Genomic DNA, 19,773 nt, shown 5'->3' with positions numbered 1-19,773 from the left:
CCTTTCAAGGGGGGAGGAGGGAGCAGATACCTGTCTAATACAGGTATTTGCTCCCACTTCCTGGCATAGATCACCGCGGTGATCGTGATGACCTACGCCACTTCCGGCACCAACTCTGTCCTCCCCCGCTGTCTTCTGGTAGACACACAGGTCCCAGAACTCAGCAGGGACCAGTGAGGAAGCATGCGGCGACTCGCACATGCGCAGCAGAGAACCACGAAGTGCAGCCGCACGGTTTCACTTACCGAGGATGGCGGCAGCAGTAGCCGCCGAGAGCTGACGGACAGATCGGCTTCGGCTGCCGACATCGCGGGCTCCCTGGACAGGTAAGTGTCCATATATTAAAAGGCAGCAACTGCAGTATTTGTAGCTGCTGGCTTTTGATTTTTTTTTTTCAGAGGACCTCCACTTTAAGAATACTTTACTTACATATCCAAAGTTTGGGCACATGTGCGCTTTAAGAATGAGTCACCCCTATGACTCGTTCAGTTTGTGTTCAATAAACAAATAACTTATTTTGGCAAACCTACAAATACTAAACCATGAGACGAAGAAACTAGAGGTCCATCTGCACTCTAACAGGAGTGACATGGCGGTTTACAGGAAGAATCACTGAGTGCAGCGGGGGGGGGGGGGGGGGGGGGGCTGGGGGACAGAAAATCAAAGCCACCAAAAAAGTGTCAGTTCCTAAGACTTCAGGACAATTTTTTTAGTCCTGATCATAGTAAAGAAATTTTACACAAAACCACTTTACATTATTTAATTTACCGTAACATGAAAAAAATTACACAAAGAAGTAACCTTGAACTGCAATGGAATGAATATTATTTCATATATTTGTATTACCTGCAACATTTTTCTACTTCTTTCCAAAAGAAGGTTAAGACTAAGCTAGTAGCAAGTCCATCAACAGCTTAAAAGAATGGATATGAAAGAAATACAGCAGCTGTCACCGCAGACGATCTGCAAAAATGTTAGCATTGCATTACAGAATACAGAAGGGCACAAAGCATTAAAAATTTCTAGAAGTGTTGGATTCTAAAGATTTTTCACAGTGGTATCTCTTAAAAATAGAAATCTTTCACACGGACTGTCCGTTCAGGTCCGCCTGTCAGTTTTTTAGGCGGACCTGAACGGACACTCCATGGAGGTCTATGGAGCGTCGGATGTCAGCGGTGACATGTCCGCTGACATCTGACCCGCTCCGATCCGAAAAAGTGTAACGGAGGAAAAACCTACTTTTCCATCCGTTTTCGGATCGGATGACAACGGACTCTACGGTCTGTCATCACCCGACTCCCCATAGGGGAGAGCGGCGCTCTGACAGGTCCGTTGCTGCACAGTGTTCAGCAACGGACCAGTCATTTTCCTGCTCAGCGGGGATCGGCGGAGCGATCCCTGCTGAGCAATCAGATGTTCACGGGGCGGATCATCACTGATCCGCCCCATGTGAAAGAGACCTTTTGGGGCGTACACACAGTCTGACTTTTCGACCGGACTGGTCTGACGGACACCGACGGACCAAATCCGGCGAACAATCCGATCGTGTGTGGGCTTCACCAGACCTTCACCGGACTTTTCAAGTCACAAATATGACAGACTTTAGATTTGGAACATGCTTCAAATCTTTACGTCGTAACTCCGCCGGACCCAGAAATCCGCTCGTCTGTATGATAGTCCGACGGACCAAAACCGACGCTAGGGCAGCTATTGGCTACTGGCTATCAACTTCCTTATTTTAGTCCGGTGTACGTCATCACGTACAAATCCGTCGGACTTTGGTGTGATCGTGTGTAGGCAAGTCCGGTCGTTAGAAAGTCCGTTGAAAGTCCGCCGAAAGTCTGTCGGACTTTTGTAGCTGAAAAGTCCAAGCGTGTGTACACGGCATTAGAAATGCCCCCTCCTCTCTCCCACCTAAACACCTATTCTGACTAACCTGTATAAGGACAATGTATATACTAACTTATTTTCAGGCTGTTCCAGTGCAGTAACACAATCTCCAGTGTCATCCCACGCCGGCTGCAGAGGACAGGAAAGAACGTACATGGTAAAACCTCAGAGCACTGAGGTCACCCATGGGGGCTTCTAAGGCACTTCTATTGTCAGCACTCCTTCCTCTCCCCTGCAGCCACTGCTGACTGATTTAAGAAATCTGGATGATGTGACCTCCTGGATGATGTGACCTGAATGATCTCCTGCGTTCCTGTTTAAAGACTTGCTTTGCTGACATCCCTTCTGGCTCCAGATCCTGCTTGCTGTTCCACTACTTTGATCCCTGACTTCTGGCTTGGCTGACTATCCGTTCCGGTTACTGAACTTTGGCTATGTTTTGACTATGTTTGTTCTTTTATTATTAAACAAGTGTGATTTAACTGTACTTCAGGTTAGTCAGAAAAGGTATTAGGAAGGGAAAGGGAGCATTTTTATTAGTAAATAGGTCTTGCCTGGAAGTCTACTTTAAATAAAACAGCGTGGGCAACAGAAAAGGTAAAGGCTTCAGGGGACCAGTCACACGGAGAGAAGCAGGCGTGAAGGATAAGGAAAGTAAAAATAAGTTTTAATGGTACCACAAAACAAAAAAAATGAGCAATTAACAGTGCAGTGCGGGGGAAGCCACTCTATAAAAAGGACATTTCCTCGGATTTTAGCTTTGTCTTTTTTTGCCGGGGGGCATTTTTAATTTCTAATTAATATATATATATATGCCCAAGCAATTTTTATTGGGTTTTGGATACAGTAATGAATGATTAGGGCCACCATTGTTTATCTTCTGCCTGTGTTTGTGTGGAAGATTTCCTTTCGCTTCCTATCCCACAGACACAGCAGGAACTAACAGGAGATCTCTCTAAACAGAGGGAACTTCTCGTATTCCAGGCAAATGTCCCTGACTGCATACAGCCCTGAATGTGAGGATTTGCTCGATACAGTGTCCAATGACCGCAAATTTCAGCCAGTGATAAATTTTGAATGGCTGCTGTCAGCGGAGCTGGATGCTGCACATGTGCCTGACCAGCAGCTGGAAGTACCAGGATTTGATGCTCATGGGCCAAACTACCCATGTGCATGATGCCTTAGTTGTCACCAGAACAGGAGTCCCCACTGGAAGATTTCACCTTACCGCTACTTTCAATCAGTTAAACCCCCCCGGTCGCTCACTTGTCCACCCACCAGCCCCGCACTTACCCCATCTAGGGGACGGGAACCTTCGGCACCTTCCTGCGCCTGGCACATGGATTAGGGGAACAGTGCCCCTGCGCCCCTAATGGAGCGGCTGCCACTGAGCAGAGACAATGGCCACCAAGACCAATAAATGATGGTAAATCAACGGACTAATACCCTTCCACATTTTATCCTTTGGCCAGTTTTTATTCTGTTTCTACCCAGTCTTTCACACATGTTTTTTCTTCTACTTTTCATGCAATACCCACAAATGTTTCTGAGAAACAGCAAACTGTAACAAAGGAAAGAATTAAGAATCCACCCACACTACTACTTCACTAAAAAATACTGCCAGATTTTCTGCTCCGTAAGATAAAGAAAAAAAAAAAAATTTTGTTCAGTACGTTGTGCTAGGTCATTTATTATTAGATGTTAAACAATTACAGAAGAACCCTGGTGCAGCTGAAAAAACATGATACTGTCTTAAAATGGGGAAGTTGAAATCTGTAAACATAACCATCACTTTTATGTACTTGCAGTAGAGAAGCAGCAGAATTCTACAATTCTGTCCTAACGTGTGCTAGCAGTCACAGTGACCAAGTTGCAGCAATATCCTCCTCCTCTCACTGAAGTTCCTACATTGGCCTTTATTAAAGCCCATTTCAGGGATAAAAGGTCACCTCCCTGCCATTCTGATTTCTGTAAAAAAACAAACAACCTTATGTAAATTCCAGGTTCTTCCCACACCTCCCCCTCTTTCTCCTGCTCTTACGAAGTGCACTGCATTCGTCTTTTCTTTCCAGCTTGTCTGAGGGTCGCAGTCATTTATCGGCCTCCTGGACCAGCGTTGCGCTTTCTGGATGACTTCTCTGCATGGCTACCCTATTTTCTCTCCTCTGAAGTACCTGCCATCATCCTAGGTGACTTTAACATTCCAATCAATGTTAATACTGCAACCACTTCTCAACTACTCAACCTAACCTCCTCTTTTAACCTAACACAATGGACACAAACCATCCCTCACTCCAACAGCAATACTCTCAACCTCGTATTCTCCCAATGCTGCACTCCCTGCAACCTCTCTAACACCCCCTTTCCTCTCTCTGATCACAACCTTATCAGTTTCATATTCTCCTTGTCTCCTACCTCCCATGCTGCCAACCCACAAACCACTACCCACAGAAACCTTCGCAACCTCAACCCTTCTTCATTCTGCTACTGATGGCCTTTACGATAAAAATCGCACCCCTGTCCTTCCCAGACCTGACCACTTCCATCTATAACAACACGCTGTTATCCTCCCTAGACGTACTTGTTCCTCTTTCTACACGCAGAACCAGGCCCCATCTGCCACAACACTGGCAAACAGATGACACCAGAAGTCCCAAGAGACGCAGCCGTGCTCTTGAGTGAGCATGGCGTAAATCTAAATCCCTGCAAGACATTACCCTCTACAAATCTGCCCTTCTCAAATACAACTCCTGCCTCCACACTGCTAAACAAACCTACTACAACACTCTCATCCAAAGCCTCTCATCCAAACCTCAATTATTTTCTACCCTTAATTCCTTACTTCACCCCCCAATGCCCCCACTCACAAACTTGCTTACCGCTCAACAGATTGCCAAACATTTCAAAAGCAAAATCGACAATTCACGAGGAGATATCCACCATTCAACTTCCTCCCCTACCCAGCACATCAGGTCCAACACCGCACTCAATACTCTCCTCCTTCTGCCCAGTTACCACCAATGAAGTTGATAAACTCCTCTCCATGGCCCACCTCACCACCTGTCCCCTCACAATTACTGCGCCCACCTTCCTGCTCTATCCTAAACTCTCTAACCCACATCTTTAACCTCTCCCTCTTCTCCGGCAACTTTCCTTCCCTGCTCAAACATGCACTGGTTACCCCCATACTTAAAAAACCCTCAATAGACCCCACTTGTATGAATAACCCCTTCCCGCCGACCGAACGCATATATGCGTCCTCGGCTTTCCGGGGTTATACCGGGATGATGCCCGCAGCTGCAGGCATCATCCCGGTACCGTTGTTTTCAGCGGGCGATCGGCTACCCGAATATAACAACCGATGCGGCTAAAAGCCGCTCGGTTGTTATACCGGAGGAGCGGGAGGGGACATCCCCCCCCTCCCGCCGCCTCCCGCCGCTGTTACCGGGCCTCCCGTGCGATCGGGAGGCCCGGTGTCCGGTCCGCTGCCTTCGGCGGCTGGGGGCGGACTGGAACGAAGCTGCGAGCGGCTTCGTTCCAGCCTTCTTCTTGTAAATGCGGAAGCGACGTCATGACGTCACTTCCCGTTTACTCGGCTGCCAATGGCGCCGAATTTAAAAAAGTACACAGTATTCAGAATCGCCGTTTTCGGCGATCTGAATACTTTGAAGTGTAAAGGAGGGATGGGGGGTCTTTTAGACCCCCGATCCCTCCATAAAGAGTACCTGTCACCACATATTACTGTCACAAGGGATGTTTACATTGCTTGTGACAGCAATAAAAGTAAAAAAAAAAAAAAAAAAAATTTAAACACAATTTATAAAGTACAAAAATAAATAAATTAAATAAAAAAAAAAAAAAAAAATTTTTTTAAAGTGCCCCTGTCCCCGCGAGCTCGCGCAGCGAAGAAAACGCATACGGAAGTCGCGCCCGCATATGTAAACGGTGTTCAAACCACACATGTGAGGTATCGCCGCGATCGTCAGAGCGAGAGCAATAATTCTAGCCCTAGACCTCCTCTGTAGCTCAAACCTGGTAACCGTAAAATTTTTTTAAAGCGTCGCCTATGGAAATTCAAAGGTACCGTAGTTCGTCGCCATTCCACGAGTGCGTGCAATTATAAAGGGTGACATGTTTGGTATCTATTTACTCGGCGTAACATCATCTTTCACATTGTACAAAAAAATTGGGGTAACTTTACTGTTTGGATTTTTTAAAATTCATGAAAGTGTCACTTTTCCAAAAATTTGCGTTTAAAACACCGCTGCACAAATACCGTGTGATAAAAAATATTGCAACAATCGTCATTTTATTCTCTAGATTCTTTGCTAAAAAAATATATATAATGTTTGGGGGTTCTAAGTAATTTTCTAGCAAAAAATATGGATTTTAACTTGTAAACACCAAATTTCAAAAATAGGCTTAGTCATGAAAGGGATAACTTAAGGCCCATCTCCCTGCTCCCGTTTGCCTCCAAGCTCATCGAACGCCTTGTCCATGTCCGAATGAGTCGCTACCTCACGGACAACAACCTTCTCGACCCCCTACAGTCCGGCTTCCGTCCACAACATTCCACTGAAACTGCCCTACTAAAACTCACCAATGACCTACTAACTGCTAAAACCAATGGCCATTACTCCATACTCATACTCTTAGACCTCTCTGCTGCCTTCAACACAGTTGACCACCTGCTCCTCCTCGGCAACACTCCCTTGGCCTCCGTGATTCTGCTGGTTCCTACCTATCTCAGCGCACTTTCAGTGTTACTTACAACTCCATCTCCTCCGCTCCTCTTCCTCTTTCTGTTGGGGTACCCCAAGGCTCTGTCCTTGGGCCTCTCCTATTCTTCCTCTATACCTCTTCCCTGGGCCAGTTGATAACCTCCCATGGCTTCCAATACCACCTCTACGCCAACGACACCCAGATCTATCTCTCCACACAAATCCCAAACTTCACTGATCTTCAAAAGGAACACAGAAGCAGCATGAGACACCAGGGATCTAAAAGACTACAATATCTCATTAAAGAGAACCTGTCACAACAACATCACATTCACAGTGGTGTAGTCGTGGCACTCTTGCAGTAAAAAGGATCGCTGGTTCAAATCCCAACCATGACACTACCTGCCTGGAGTTTGCATGTTCTCCCTGTGCCTGCGTGGGTTTACTCCGGGTACTCCGGTTTCCTCCCACACTCCAAAAGATATGCTGGTAGGTTAACTGGCTTCTGTCTAAATTGGCCCTAGTATATGAATGCGAGTTAGGGACCTTAGATTGTGAGCTCCTTGAGGGTAGGGACTGATGTGAATGTACAATGTATATGTAAAGAGCTGTGTAAATTGACGGCGCTATACAAGTACCTTAAATATTATTATTATTAACCACTTACCAACCGGCCCATAGCCGAATGACGGCTGCAGGGCGGTTGGATAACTCTGGGAGGGCGTACTATGACGTCCTCCCAGAATTCCCCTCTTGCACGCCCCCTGGGGCGCGCACCCGAACACATCCGTGACCGCCGGGTCCAGAGGACCTGGTGCATCATGGATCCCGGTAAATGGCCGCTGATTGTGGCCGTTTACCATGTGATTGCTCCGTCAAATGACGGAGCGATCACATGTAAACAGACCGGCGTCATCTGATGACTTGTGGGAAAAAATGACAACTTCAAATGTCTTCTTTCCAAAAAGGGGTCATTTGGGGGGTATTTGTACTTTTCTGGCATGTTAGGGCCTCAAGAAATTAGATAGGCCGTCAGTACTTCAGGTGTGATTAATTTTCAGATATTGGCACCATAGCTTTTGGACTCTATAACTTTCACAAAGACCAAATAATATCCACCGATTTGGGTTATTTTTACCAAAGATATGTAGCGGTATAAATTTTGGCCAAAATATATGAAGAAAAATTACTAATTTGCAAAATTTTATAACAGAAATTAAGAAAAATGCATTTTTTTTAGAGATTTTTCGGTCTTTTTTCTTTTATAGCGCAAAAAATAAAAGAACCCAGCGGTGATTAAATACCACCAAAAGAAAGCTCTATTTGTGTGAAAAAAAGGACAAAAATTTCATATAGTGTTGCATGACTGAGTAATTGTCATTCAAAATGTGAGAGCACCGAAAGCTGAAAATTGGTCTGGTTAGGAAGAGGGTTTAAGTGTCCAGTTGTCAAGTGGTTAATAAATCTTAGTTTCAGCGGGAAAAAAGTGTAAAGGAATTAAAGTGGCACCCAAGCACTGGAAAAAACGAAAACGACCCCAAAATTTTGAACCTGCCTCCATACACACCACACACATTGGGGCACCCACATACAAAAATTGCGCTTGCGCTACATTACTTATTTCTGTACACACTTGAGTGAGAGCAATAACTCTGGATCCAGCTTAAACTCTAAACTTGTGACTTGTAGGGATTTTAAAGCCTCGCCTATGGAAAATTTAGGCTTAATGTACACGGGACGTTTTAACTTGACCGATAGTAAACAACATTTAAAAACGCCCGTTTTACCGCGTTTGCATGCTGTGTTTAGCCGCATTTGCGTTTAGGAGCGGTTTAAAATATAATAATAATAATTATATGCAAGCAATTTTAAAGTGATTGTAAAGTCTTATTTAAAAAAAAAAAAAAAATAATCACAAACATGTCATACTTTACTCCTCTGTGCAGTGGATTTGCACAGAGCAGCCCTGATCCTCCTCTTCTCGGGTCCCTCTTTCTGCTCCTGGCCCCTCCCTCCTGTCAAGTGCCCCCACAGCAAGCAGCTTGCTATTGGGGCACCTGAGCCGAGCTGCAGCTCCGTGTTTCCATTCAGACACGGATCTGGCGTTTTGCCCCGCCTCCCCTCTCCTGATTGGCTGACTTTGATTGACAGCTGTGGGAGCCAATGGCGTTGCTGCTGTGTCTCAGCCAATCAGGAGGAGAGTCCCAGACAGCCGAGGGACTCGTGGACATCGCTGGAGAGACATGGGGCTCAGGTAAGTATTAGGGGGTGCTGGGGAGGCTGCTACACACAGAAGCCTTTTTATCTTAATGCATAAAATGCATTAGGAGATAAAAAAACCTTCTGAATTTACAACTCCTTTAAGGCTTAACACTTTGGGTATCTATGTACTCGGCACAACCTCATCTTTTATATTTTACACAGTAAAGAAGAAGAATAGGCTCCATTCAGGTAGCCACATAGAGGAAGCTTCGAGCAAGAATCAGTACATTTCTGCCCTCGGGTGTCGTGTGCAAACAGCAGCTGTCAAGATTTGCACTAAACAAATGACCGGTACCACCATCGCTCATCTGAGTGGTTACATAGAGCCTCCAACCAATCCTGAATGCACACAATCTGTCCACAGCCAATCAGACAGTTTGTATGTAGCAACAGCACAGAGTGTTACTGCGTCCAGAGGCAGCGTTTAGCCACCTCTGAATGCAGCAAACAATGTGTGCCTGTGAATGTGTCCTAATGTGACCTACAGGGCATGCTGTGGAGGGGGGGGGGGGGTTATAGCCTGGAAAAATACAATTCATGAACAAATTATTAGCATTTTGAGACAAGCTATGGAAGCATCTTTATAATGATGTTTTTCTCCTTGGTTCCCAAGTGTCCCAGTCTGCTGGGTATTCAAGATGTGTCACAGGTACCTGGCCAACTCTTCTATAAGGATACATTGAATTCATGTGTCTGGCTTATAGCAGATCTCAACCCGAACTGGAAGACAATTATTTAGCTAAAGTATTGTGCTTTAAAAAACAAATTGTATCTTTTTTTTGTTTTGTTTGTTTGCTATTTATAAAATACTCCTTTTACCTCAAGGGGGTTTTTACAACCCAGCCACTGACTGTCTCCATACACTGAAAATCTTCCTTCTGAACAGGCTTCTGTGATTTTCTTAAAAAAAAAAAAAAAAAAACTCGATTCACGATTCTAATCGATTTTTTTTTTTTTGGACACCGCACCGGTCCTGAGGAGCTGCGGGCAGGAGTTTTTAGGCGAGACCGCGGCTTTGGCCTAAACACTCCTGCCTGCAACTCCTCAGGACCAGCGCAGTGAAAAAAAAAAAAAAAAACAATTTGCTTAAATTTTGCATCGATTTGACCTCTCAACTCGATTCAAGATTTAAATGAATATATATATATATATATATATATATATATATATATATATATATATATATATATATATATATATATATATATATATATATATATATATATATATATATATATATATATATGAATAAATATATAGGAAAAAAATACTTTAATAAAGTGAAAGATATTACGTCGCGGGAGTCATGATCTTTTTATTCTAAGCAAAAAAATTGTGATTTCTCATTTTGGCCAGAATCGTGCAGCTGTTATATATATATATATATATATATCAGCTGCACGATTCTGGCCAAAATGAGAAATCACAATTTTATATATATATATTCAAAACCCGCCTCAACACCTTGAAAACAATTATGACCTGGCATTCAGCCTGTGATAATCTATGCAGAACTGACATGGTGCAATTGAGTCCTAAGGCCAGTTTCACAAGAGTAGCCAGGGGGTGGTAAAAACAGGACACTGAGCTGCAATTTTACCACCCCTGACTTCCCACATAAACTCAAAAGAAAAAAAAAAGACGTTAGGCAGCAGGATTGCCTTCTAAATGCCTGATAGTCTCTGTTTAACTGCACCACTGTGGTTTGCTTCTCAGGAATGGGGCTAGTGTGATTTTAGCTTTAAATGCTAAGTACACCTGTAAATACAGTGTATCATCAGAGATTTTCCTAAGCACCCGCTTCCCACCCTCAGAGATCCCCCATGACAGCAGGCAGGGGTTCCTCTCCCCCCGCAGTAGATGTCACATTTGAAATCAGCGTGGCTGTGTGGGGGCTCTGCCTGCACAGCCACAACATTCATACAGATCTGTGAATGAGTGAACTACAAGTCCCATCCCCCACCAGGGCAAATAGACTTGTAGTTATTAAAGGACCAAGTGTCGGTTCACACATATGCGATGACAGGCATTGCTGTGCAGATCACATGCGATGTCTGTGCGATGCAAATTTCAGCCATACAAACTGTATGGCTGAAATCGCATCGCAATCGCACCAAAATGGTGCAGGACCCTCTTTTTGGTCCACACTAGAATCAGATCGCTTGGGTGTTCACACCTAAGAAATCCGATTTTGCACCATTTGACAGTTCGCACTGCGATATGTGAACTGATCTGGGGGTCTCATTAAGTTTCTATTGACAGCCGCAGCGGTTCGCATAGGGTATTGTGAACCGCACGGCGGCTGACAAGTGATGTGGGAATCCGCGCTGGAATCATGCTGGTTCTCGCATTGCATACATGTGAACCGAGCCTAAGAGAGAGGGAGGTAACCAGCACACCTGTCAATGACCACAGATCTCTCCATAAGGAGTACCCATCACTGCCTATTGCTGTCACAAGGGATGTTTACATCCCCCTATGACAGCATTAAAAGTGATCAAACTAAATAAAGAAACGGTGTAAAAAAATATTTTATATATATATATATATATATATATATATATATATATATATATATATATATATATATATTTTTTTTTTATTAATAATAATAATATCAAAAAAAGCGCCCTGTCTCCTGTGCTCGTGAGCAGAGGCAGACACATACATAAACGGTGTTTGCACCACACATGACGTATGGCCACAGACATTAAAGTGAGAGCAATCATTCTAGCGCTAGACCTCCTTTTTAAACTTTCCACTGGTAACCTGTAAACATTTTTGAAGGTGTCACCTAAGGAGATTTTTAAGTATTGTAGTTTGTCACTATTCCACAAGTATTCACAATTTTAAAGCAGGACGTGGTTAGGTGTCCATTTATTCGGCATAACTTCATCTTTTATATTTTACAAAAAAATGGGTTATAGATTGTGCTATTTTGCAAAAAAATTCAATAAAAGTTTTTCTCCAAAGAAATTGCATTAAAAAAAAAAAAAAAATCATGCTGCACAAATACCATATGACATTAAAATTGCAACAACCACCGTTTTATTCTCTGAGGCCTCTGCTATATATCATGTTTGGGGGTCCTAAGTAGCTTCCTAGTAAAAAACAAAACTAATGTAAACAAAAAGTGTCAGAATAGACTTGCTCTTCAAGTGCTTAAAATAATGAAGTTCCACTTTGTATTAGTACAGAAAGCAGTTGTGTGGCAGCACTGGGGCGCTCAGTCCAAATCCCAAGCAGGACATTATGGAGCATGGATGGATGCATGGAGTTTGCATGTTCTCTCAGCACTTGTGTGGGTTTCCTCTGACACTACAAGGACAGGCTGGTAAGGTAATGGGCTCCTAGTATATATATGTACAGTATATGAGGCAGGATCCTTTGGGTAACTGTCCAGTATGTATAGATGGATCTATAATGAATGGGGGGGTATAGACAACAAAGGAACCTGTGAATCAAGCAGTGAATGGGTCATCTTCAGTGCTGAACACTGGCAGGCGGTGAATGGTTGGCTGTATATACAGACCAGGAAGATTCACCTGCAGTGAATGTAGGGTGAATACACTGATGATCCATGTGTCCTGTGTGATAGGAGAGCAGCACAATGATTGGACACACACAGGGCTCCTCCCCCTGTCAGTGATTATTATGGGGTGTGATGGTGTCCCCATGGTGAGTGTGTGATGACAGGGGACATGGTGAGGAGGGGGAGGGAAGTGTCAGGCTCATACTTACAATGTATTCTCTAACTTGGCTGTGAAAGTTCTGCTCTCTGATGGTCACTTCGTCCTCGTCCATCCTTCATATTGCTGGAGCCCACCATAGACTAGGACTGCTACTGCTGGTGACCCCGAAGAGCATCCTCCCCCGTCCGGGATCACAGGGAGGAACAACAATAACAAAGACCCGACCTCTTGCTCCTCCCCCAGGGCTCCTCCCCCTAGGGCTCCGCAACACTTCTTCCTCTCCCTTCACACACCGGCCAAAACACTGGCACACACGCCGCCTGCTCGTAACGCGCCCGCTGATTGGTCCAGAGGTACGGCAACCCTGGGTCGTGGCTTCTGTTCTGCGTCCTGATTGGCCCAGTGTTTCGTTTCCCGCCTCCTCCTTTCCTGTCAGTCACTGTACTGCAGTGAGGGGAGGCTGAGGGAGCGGGGTGGCCAATGACGGCTGTGTTAACGCCACACGTGATCAGAGCCGGTGGTTGTCCCTCTGTCACACACAGAATGGAAAGTTCGTGTGGTCACCCGAGTCCTCCAAAACAACCACATAATATTGCCTGGAGTATTGGTCATGATTGCAATGCTCTGCAGGGGCCTGTCATGTACTGGTCATGACTGCAATGCTCTGCAGGCACCTGTCATGTACTGGTCATTGTTGCAATGCTCTGCAGGCACCTGTCATGTACTGGTCATGATTGCAATGCTCTGCAGGCACCTGTCATGTTACTGGTCATGGTTGCAATGCTCTGCAGGAACCTGTCATGTACTGGTCATGGTTGCAATGCTCTGCAGGGGCTTGTCATGTACTGGTCATGGTTGCAATGCTCTGCAGGGGCCTGTCACGTACTGGTCATGATTGCAATGCTCTGCAGGCACCTGTCATGTTACTGGTCATGGTTGCAATGCTCTGCAGGAACCTGTCATGTACTGGTTATGGTTGCAATGCTCTGCAGGAACCTGTCATGTACTGGTCATGATTGCAATGCTCTGCAGGTGCCTGTCATGTACAGTTCATGGTTGCGATGCTCTGCAGGGGCTTGTCATGTTACTGGTCATGGTTGCAATGCTCTGCAGGTGCCTGTCATGTTACTGGTCATGGTTGCGATGCTCTGCAGGTGCCTGTCACATACTGGTCATGATTGCAATGCTCTGCAGGCACCTGTCACGTATTGGTCATGGTTGCAATGCTCTGCAGGGGCCTGTCATGTACTGGTCATGGTTGCAATGCCCTGCAGGGGCCTGTCATGTACTGGTCATGGTTGCAATGCTCTGCAGGCACCTGTCATGTACTGGTCATGGTTGCAATGCTCTGCAGGGGCTTGTCATGTACTGGTCATTGTTGCAATGCTCTGCAGGCACCTGTCATGTACTGGTCATTGTTGCAATGCTCTGCAGGCACCTGTCATGTACTGGTCATGGTTGCAATGCTCTGCAGGGGCTTGTCATGTACTGGTCATTGTTGCAATGCTCTGCAGGCACCTGTCATGTACTGGTCATGGTTGCAATGCTCTGCAGGCACCTGTCATGTACTGGTCATGGTTGCAATGCTCTGCAGGGGCTTGTCATGTACTGGTCATTGTTGCAATGCTCTGCAGACACCTGTCATGTACTGGTCATTGTTGCAATGCTCTGCAGGCACCTGTCATGTACTGGTCATGGTTGCAATGCTCTGCAGGGGCTTGTCATGTACTGGTCATGGTTGCAATGCTCTGCAGGGGCTTGTCATGTACTGGTCATTGTTGCAATGCTCTGCAGGCACCTGTCATGTACTGGTCATTGTTGCAATGCTCTGCAGACACCTGTCATGTACTGGTCATGGTTGCAATGCTCTGCAGGGGCTTGTCATGTACTGGTCATGGTTGCAATGCTCTGCAGGGGCTTGTCATGTACTGGTCATGGCTGCAATGCTCTGCAGGGGCCTGTCACGTACTGGTTATGGTTGCAATGCTCTGAAGGCACCTGTCATGTACTGGTCATGATTGCAATGCTCTGCAGGTGCCTGTCATGTACAGTTCATGGTTGCGATGCTCTGCAGGGGCTTGTCATGTTACTGGTCATGGTTGCAATGGTCTGCAGGTGCCTGTCACGTACTGGTCATGGTTGCAATGCTCTGCAGGTGCCTGTCACGTATTGGTCATGGTTGCAATGCTCTGCAGGGGCCTGTCATGTACTGGTCATGGTTGCAATGCTCTGCAGGTGCCTGTCACGTACTGGTCATGGTTGCAATGGTCTGCAGGGGCCTGTCATGTACTGGTCATGGTTGCAATGCTCTGCAGGGGCCTGTCATGTACTGGTCATGGTTGCAATGCTCTGCAGGGGCCTGTCATGTACTGGTCATGATTGCAATGCTCTGCAGGGGCTTGTCATGTACTGGTCATGATTGCAATGCTCTGCAGGCACCTGTCATGTACTGGTCATGGTTGCAATGCTCTGCAGGTGCCTGTCATGTACAGTTCATGGTTGCGATGCTCTGTAGTGACTTGTCATGTTACTGGTCATGGTTGCAATGCTCTGCAGGTGCCTGTCACGTACTGGCCATGATTGCGATGCTCTGCAGGGGTTTTTCATGTACTGGTCAGGGTTGCAATGCTTCGCAGATGCCTGTCATGTACTGGTCATGGCTGCGATGCTCTGCAGGCTTCAATTCAAAACATTAATAAATGCACATTTATTTCATTATAGGCTTATGTATTATTTGTTTTATGAAAGCTGGAAAATGTTGGAAAATACACTTATCTGATACATTAGTGAGTTCATATTGACTGCTGTATATAATGACAGGCGTCTGCAGAGCATTGCAACCATGTATTCCTCCAGGCCCCTATGGCGGTACACAGCTCTGGGGCAGGAGGAAGTAATAATGGACGGGGAGTGTGGTGAGAGCTCCAATGATCTCCATGGAACTTGTAGTCTTCCATTCATAGATCTTGTGGATGGATCCGTGAATGGATGATGAGGCCACAGAGGTTCTGGCAAGGGAAGAGGGACCCCATGATTCAAGAAAGAGGGGAGTGGTTTGTGGGAATGAGAGGGGACACCCTAAATTGGGTGTAACATGAAACATGGCCAAAAAGGTGGACTTAGCCTGTAACAGCTTGCCTATGGGCACTTTTACCCCCTTCCTGCCCAGGCCAATTTTCAGAGCTGTCACAATTTGACGATTGTGCGGTCATGCTACACTGTACTCCTATGACATTTGTATCATATTTTTCACACAAATAGAGTTTTCTTTTGGTGGTATTTAATCACCACTGGGTTTTTTATTTTTGAAAAAAGGCCGAAATTTTTCTCCTTCACTGATGGCACTAATGAGGCTGCACTGATAGGCGGCACTGATAGCATAGGTGTGCACACCCTAATTACCCCCTGCAGTGCCGATTCCCCCCTAACCCCCCCCCCCCCCCCCAGTGCTGCCAGCTTCCCTCCTCTCCCAGCAGCTGCTGCAGGGGATGCTTTGAGATGGAGGAAGGGGCTAGTAAATACCGTATTTATCGGCGTATAACACGCACTTTTTTCCCCTTAAAATCAGGGGAAAGTCGCAGGTGCGTGTTATACGCCGATCTCGAGCTGTCACATTTTCAAAATCGGGGACCGCGATTTGAAAATGGCGCCGCCGGAGCCGAAGTACACAGAGCCGGTCCTCGGCTCTTTCCGGCGGCTCTCGTTTACGGCTCTGTGTACTTCGGCGCCGGCGGCGCCATTTTCAAATCGCGGACCACGATTTTGAAGCCCTGGAAGCAGGGACAGGGGATCCCAGGCTGCACTGGGGCAAGGCTGCACTGGGCAAGGCTGCACTGGGCAAGGCTGCACTGGGGAAGGCTGCACTGACAAGGCTGCACTGGGGAAGGCTGCACTGACAAGGCTGCACTGACAAAGCTGCACTGGGGAAGGCTGCACTGACAAGGCTGCACTGACATGGCTGCACTGGGGAAGGCTGCACTGACAAGGCTGCACTGGGGAAGGCTGCACTGACAAGGCTGCACTGACAAGGCTGCAATGAAGGGCATTTAAATGTAAGCTTTTTTCCCTTCAACTTCCCTCCTAAAAGTTTTTTTTCCTTAAAATTCCCTCCTAAATTGGGGTGCGTGTTATACGCCGGTGCGTGTTATACGCCGATAAATACGGTATTTACAGTGGCGAGAACAAGTATTTGATACACGGACGATTTTGCAGGTTTTCCTACTTATAAAGCATGTAGAGGTCTGTCATTTTTATCATAGGTACTCTTCAACTGTGAGAGACAGAATCTAAAACAAAAATCCAGAAAATCACTTTGTATGATTTTTAAGTAGTTAATTTGCATTTTATTGCATGACATAAATATTTGATACATCAGAAAAGCAGAACTTAATATTTGGTACAGAAACCTTTGTTTGCATTTACAGAGATTATACGTTTCCTGTAGTTCTTGACCAGGTTTGCACACACTGCAGCAGGGATTTTGGCCCACTACTCCATACAGACCTTCTCCAGATCCTTCAGGTTTCGGGGCTGTCGCTGGGCAATACGGACTTTTAGCTGTCTCCAAAGATTTTCTATTAGGTTCAGGTCTGGAGACTGGCTAGGCCACTCCAGGACCTTGAGATGCTTCTTACAGAGCCACTCTTTAGTTGCCCTGGCTGTGTGTTTTGGGTCGTTGTCATGCTGGAAGACCCAGCCATGACCCATCTTCAATGCTCTTACTGAGGGAAGGAGGTTGTTGGCCAAGACCTTGCGATACATGGCCCCATCCATCCTCACCTCGATACGGTGCAGTCATCCTGTCCCCTTTGCAAAAAAGCAGCCCCAAAGAATGATGTTTCCTCCTCCATGCTTCACGGTTTCGATGGTGTTCTTGGGGTTGTATTCATCCTTCTTCTCCAAACACGGTGAGTGGAGTTTAGACCAAAAAGCTCTATTTCTCAAGTCGTCTTCCAGGACGGCACCCTGAGAGATGACTGGTCCACCTGACAGGAAACACAATCAATCAAGAGGTTAAAGCCCCCCGCCCCTCCCGATGCTCCTCAGTTTTTGATTGTGTTTCCCCACAGCGAAACTGTTTGTTATTTTTCTTATGACCCAAAGCCTGGGGCTGGTGGTCTCCCCCGGGAGCCGGACCAAATGCCTGGGAAGCCGCTGGGTCAGGCCGGATGGTTCCATCCTTCCTGGGGGGTCCCCCTGTTTTCTCCTCAGGGGGGGCAGCAGAAATTGAAGAGCCCCCCTGAGTGCTGAAGGACCCTGGGTACAGTGGTGTACACAGAATTTCAGGGGCCAATCTTCCTGTCTCCCTTCCATACCTGGGCGGTGGCGTGCAGATGAAGGAGTTTTGGTTTTCCTTCTAAAGGTTTTCTCTTGCACAGGGGGAGTAGGTCCTATGCAGCGGTGTCTGCAGGATTTTTCCTTCCCAGCAGGACTGTGGTCACCCGTCCAGTGAGTCTGACCGGGGCATCCACCTGTCCGAGCAGCCAGCCATTCGCTGAGATCGCGCGGTGTCTCCTTTGCTTAGTGCAGCTCAGCGTCCTGGGGGCTCTCGTCGCCATTTTCCTGAGGACCAGGGAGGAATGACATCACTTCCTCCTCTGGAGACTGCAGCAGGAAGTGACCTCAGCAGAGGCTTCAGGTGTGCCGAGCCGTTTCCGGTCTTCGGCAAGATGGCGGCGGCGGCGGTAGCGCAATGCAGCCACACAGAAGGATATAAAAGCCACAGGGAACAGGCGCCCACGTCTCCTCTGCGTTCCTTTGTGTCAAGATTCCCTCTGAAACAGCATGGAACATGATAAGGAGAGACCTGCAGGGTCTGCGGCCATGGGAGAGACCACAAGGGGTGAGTCTGACCGGCCTCCGGAGGTTTAGATGGGGGAGGGTACCCCACCTCTTCTCCTCCGAGTCTCACAGTGTTATGCCTGTGTGTTTTTTTCAGGGGACGATGCTATTGCCCGTGAGGTTGCCAGCCGTCCCGTGAAATCCTCCACCCGCTCTAAGAGATGTGGGAACTGTAATGATAGGTTACCCCCAGATCATCCAAAACCCTTCTGTTTTAAGTGCATACAGAAGTTGACAGGGAAGGATACATCTCAGATTATGAAGGAGTTCCTCACTGTACAAACTGAGATGCTGTCCACTTTAAAGGCTTTTCAGTCCACCCTTAAGCCTAGGGATTCAGAGGCTCATTCTAGTAAGGATGCCTCCTCCCAGGAGGGCTCCGCCTCCTCTAGGGGGTCTAGATACCGGGCGGATGCTCTGAAGTATCCATTCCCTCAGGATTCAGAGGAGGAGTGCGAGTCGGAAACCCTTAATCACGGATTTTCGGATGAAGGGGTGGTGGACAGCCAAGAGGAGGATGGGAGGGAGGACTCCAGGTCTAGCAGGCATATATTTTCAGCTGACGACATGGAGGATCTTCTGAAAGCTATTTATGCCTCAGAAGAAATTCAGGAGCCTGCTGCGCAGGTGTCTGCTCAGGATAAATTGTATAGAGGCTTAATTAAACCTCAGGCCAAGGTTCTTCCGGTGCATTCCGCCCTCAAGGAGGTCATCTTAAGGGAATGGAAAGAACCAGAAAAAAGGCTCCTGAAATATAAAACATGGAAGCGTAGATGCCCCTTTTCTGAGGAGAATGAGGAAAAATTTTTCAAAACTCCTAGGCTAGATGCCTCCTTAGCACAGGTTTCTAAGCAGTCTGATCTTTCCTTCAAAGACACCGGTAATTTAAAGGATCAAATGGATTGGAGGGTTGAAACCATTTTACGCAGAGACTGGGAGGCTAACGCTGCGTTTATGAGCCCTGCGTTGGCCTCAGCTTGCATCGCAAGGAATGCGGACATGTGGGTATGTAAACTGATGGACCACGTATCCCGAACCTCCAAATCTAAAGAGGTCTTGGATTCTCTGGAGGTCATAGTTAATGCTGTTGCATACTTAGCGGATGCTGCGGTTGAGACAGTACGTACAACCGCCAAATCAGGTGCTTTACTAAACTCAGCCAGGCGAGCCCTCTGGGTTAAGACGTGGGATGAGGATAGCTCATCTAAGACCCATCTATGTGGTCTCCCTTTTGAAGGCCTCCTTTTTTGTACTGGCCTAGATCAGGCCCTGGCCAGATCTACGGAAAAGGGGAAAAAATTTCCTACCAAACCTAGGAGAGAGAGGAAGAGGTTTTTTCGTGGCCCCCAGGCAAAGAACCGCTTCTC

General features: G+C 46.6%; 1 protein-coding gene across 1 annotated transcript in view; it reads right to left on the bottom strand.

The window, feature by feature from the left end:
• LMBR1 (limb development membrane protein 1) overlaps nucleotides 1–12,961 on the bottom strand; it is a 251,126-nt gene extending 238,165 nt beyond the window's left edge. The window contains exon 1 of the mRNA XM_073629939.1: nucleotides 12,615–12,961. Coding sequence (XP_073486040.1) covers nucleotides 12,615–12,677 — 63 coding nt within the window. The 5' untranslated portion in view covers nucleotides 12,678–12,961. The remainder of the gene's footprint in view (nucleotides 1–12,614) is intronic.
• Nucleotides 12,962–19,773: the final 6,812 nt, after the last annotated feature.

The sequence above is a fragment of the Aquarana catesbeiana genome, linkage group LG05, assembly GCF_042186555.1.
Source record: "Aquarana catesbeiana isolate 2022-GZ linkage group LG05, ASM4218655v1, whole genome shotgun sequence".
NCBI lineage: Eukaryota > Metazoa > Chordata > Amphibia > Anura > Ranidae > Aquarana > Aquarana catesbeiana.
The sequence above is the reverse complement of the archived record's forward strand: the minus strand, read 5'-3'. Positions and strand labels throughout refer to the sequence as shown.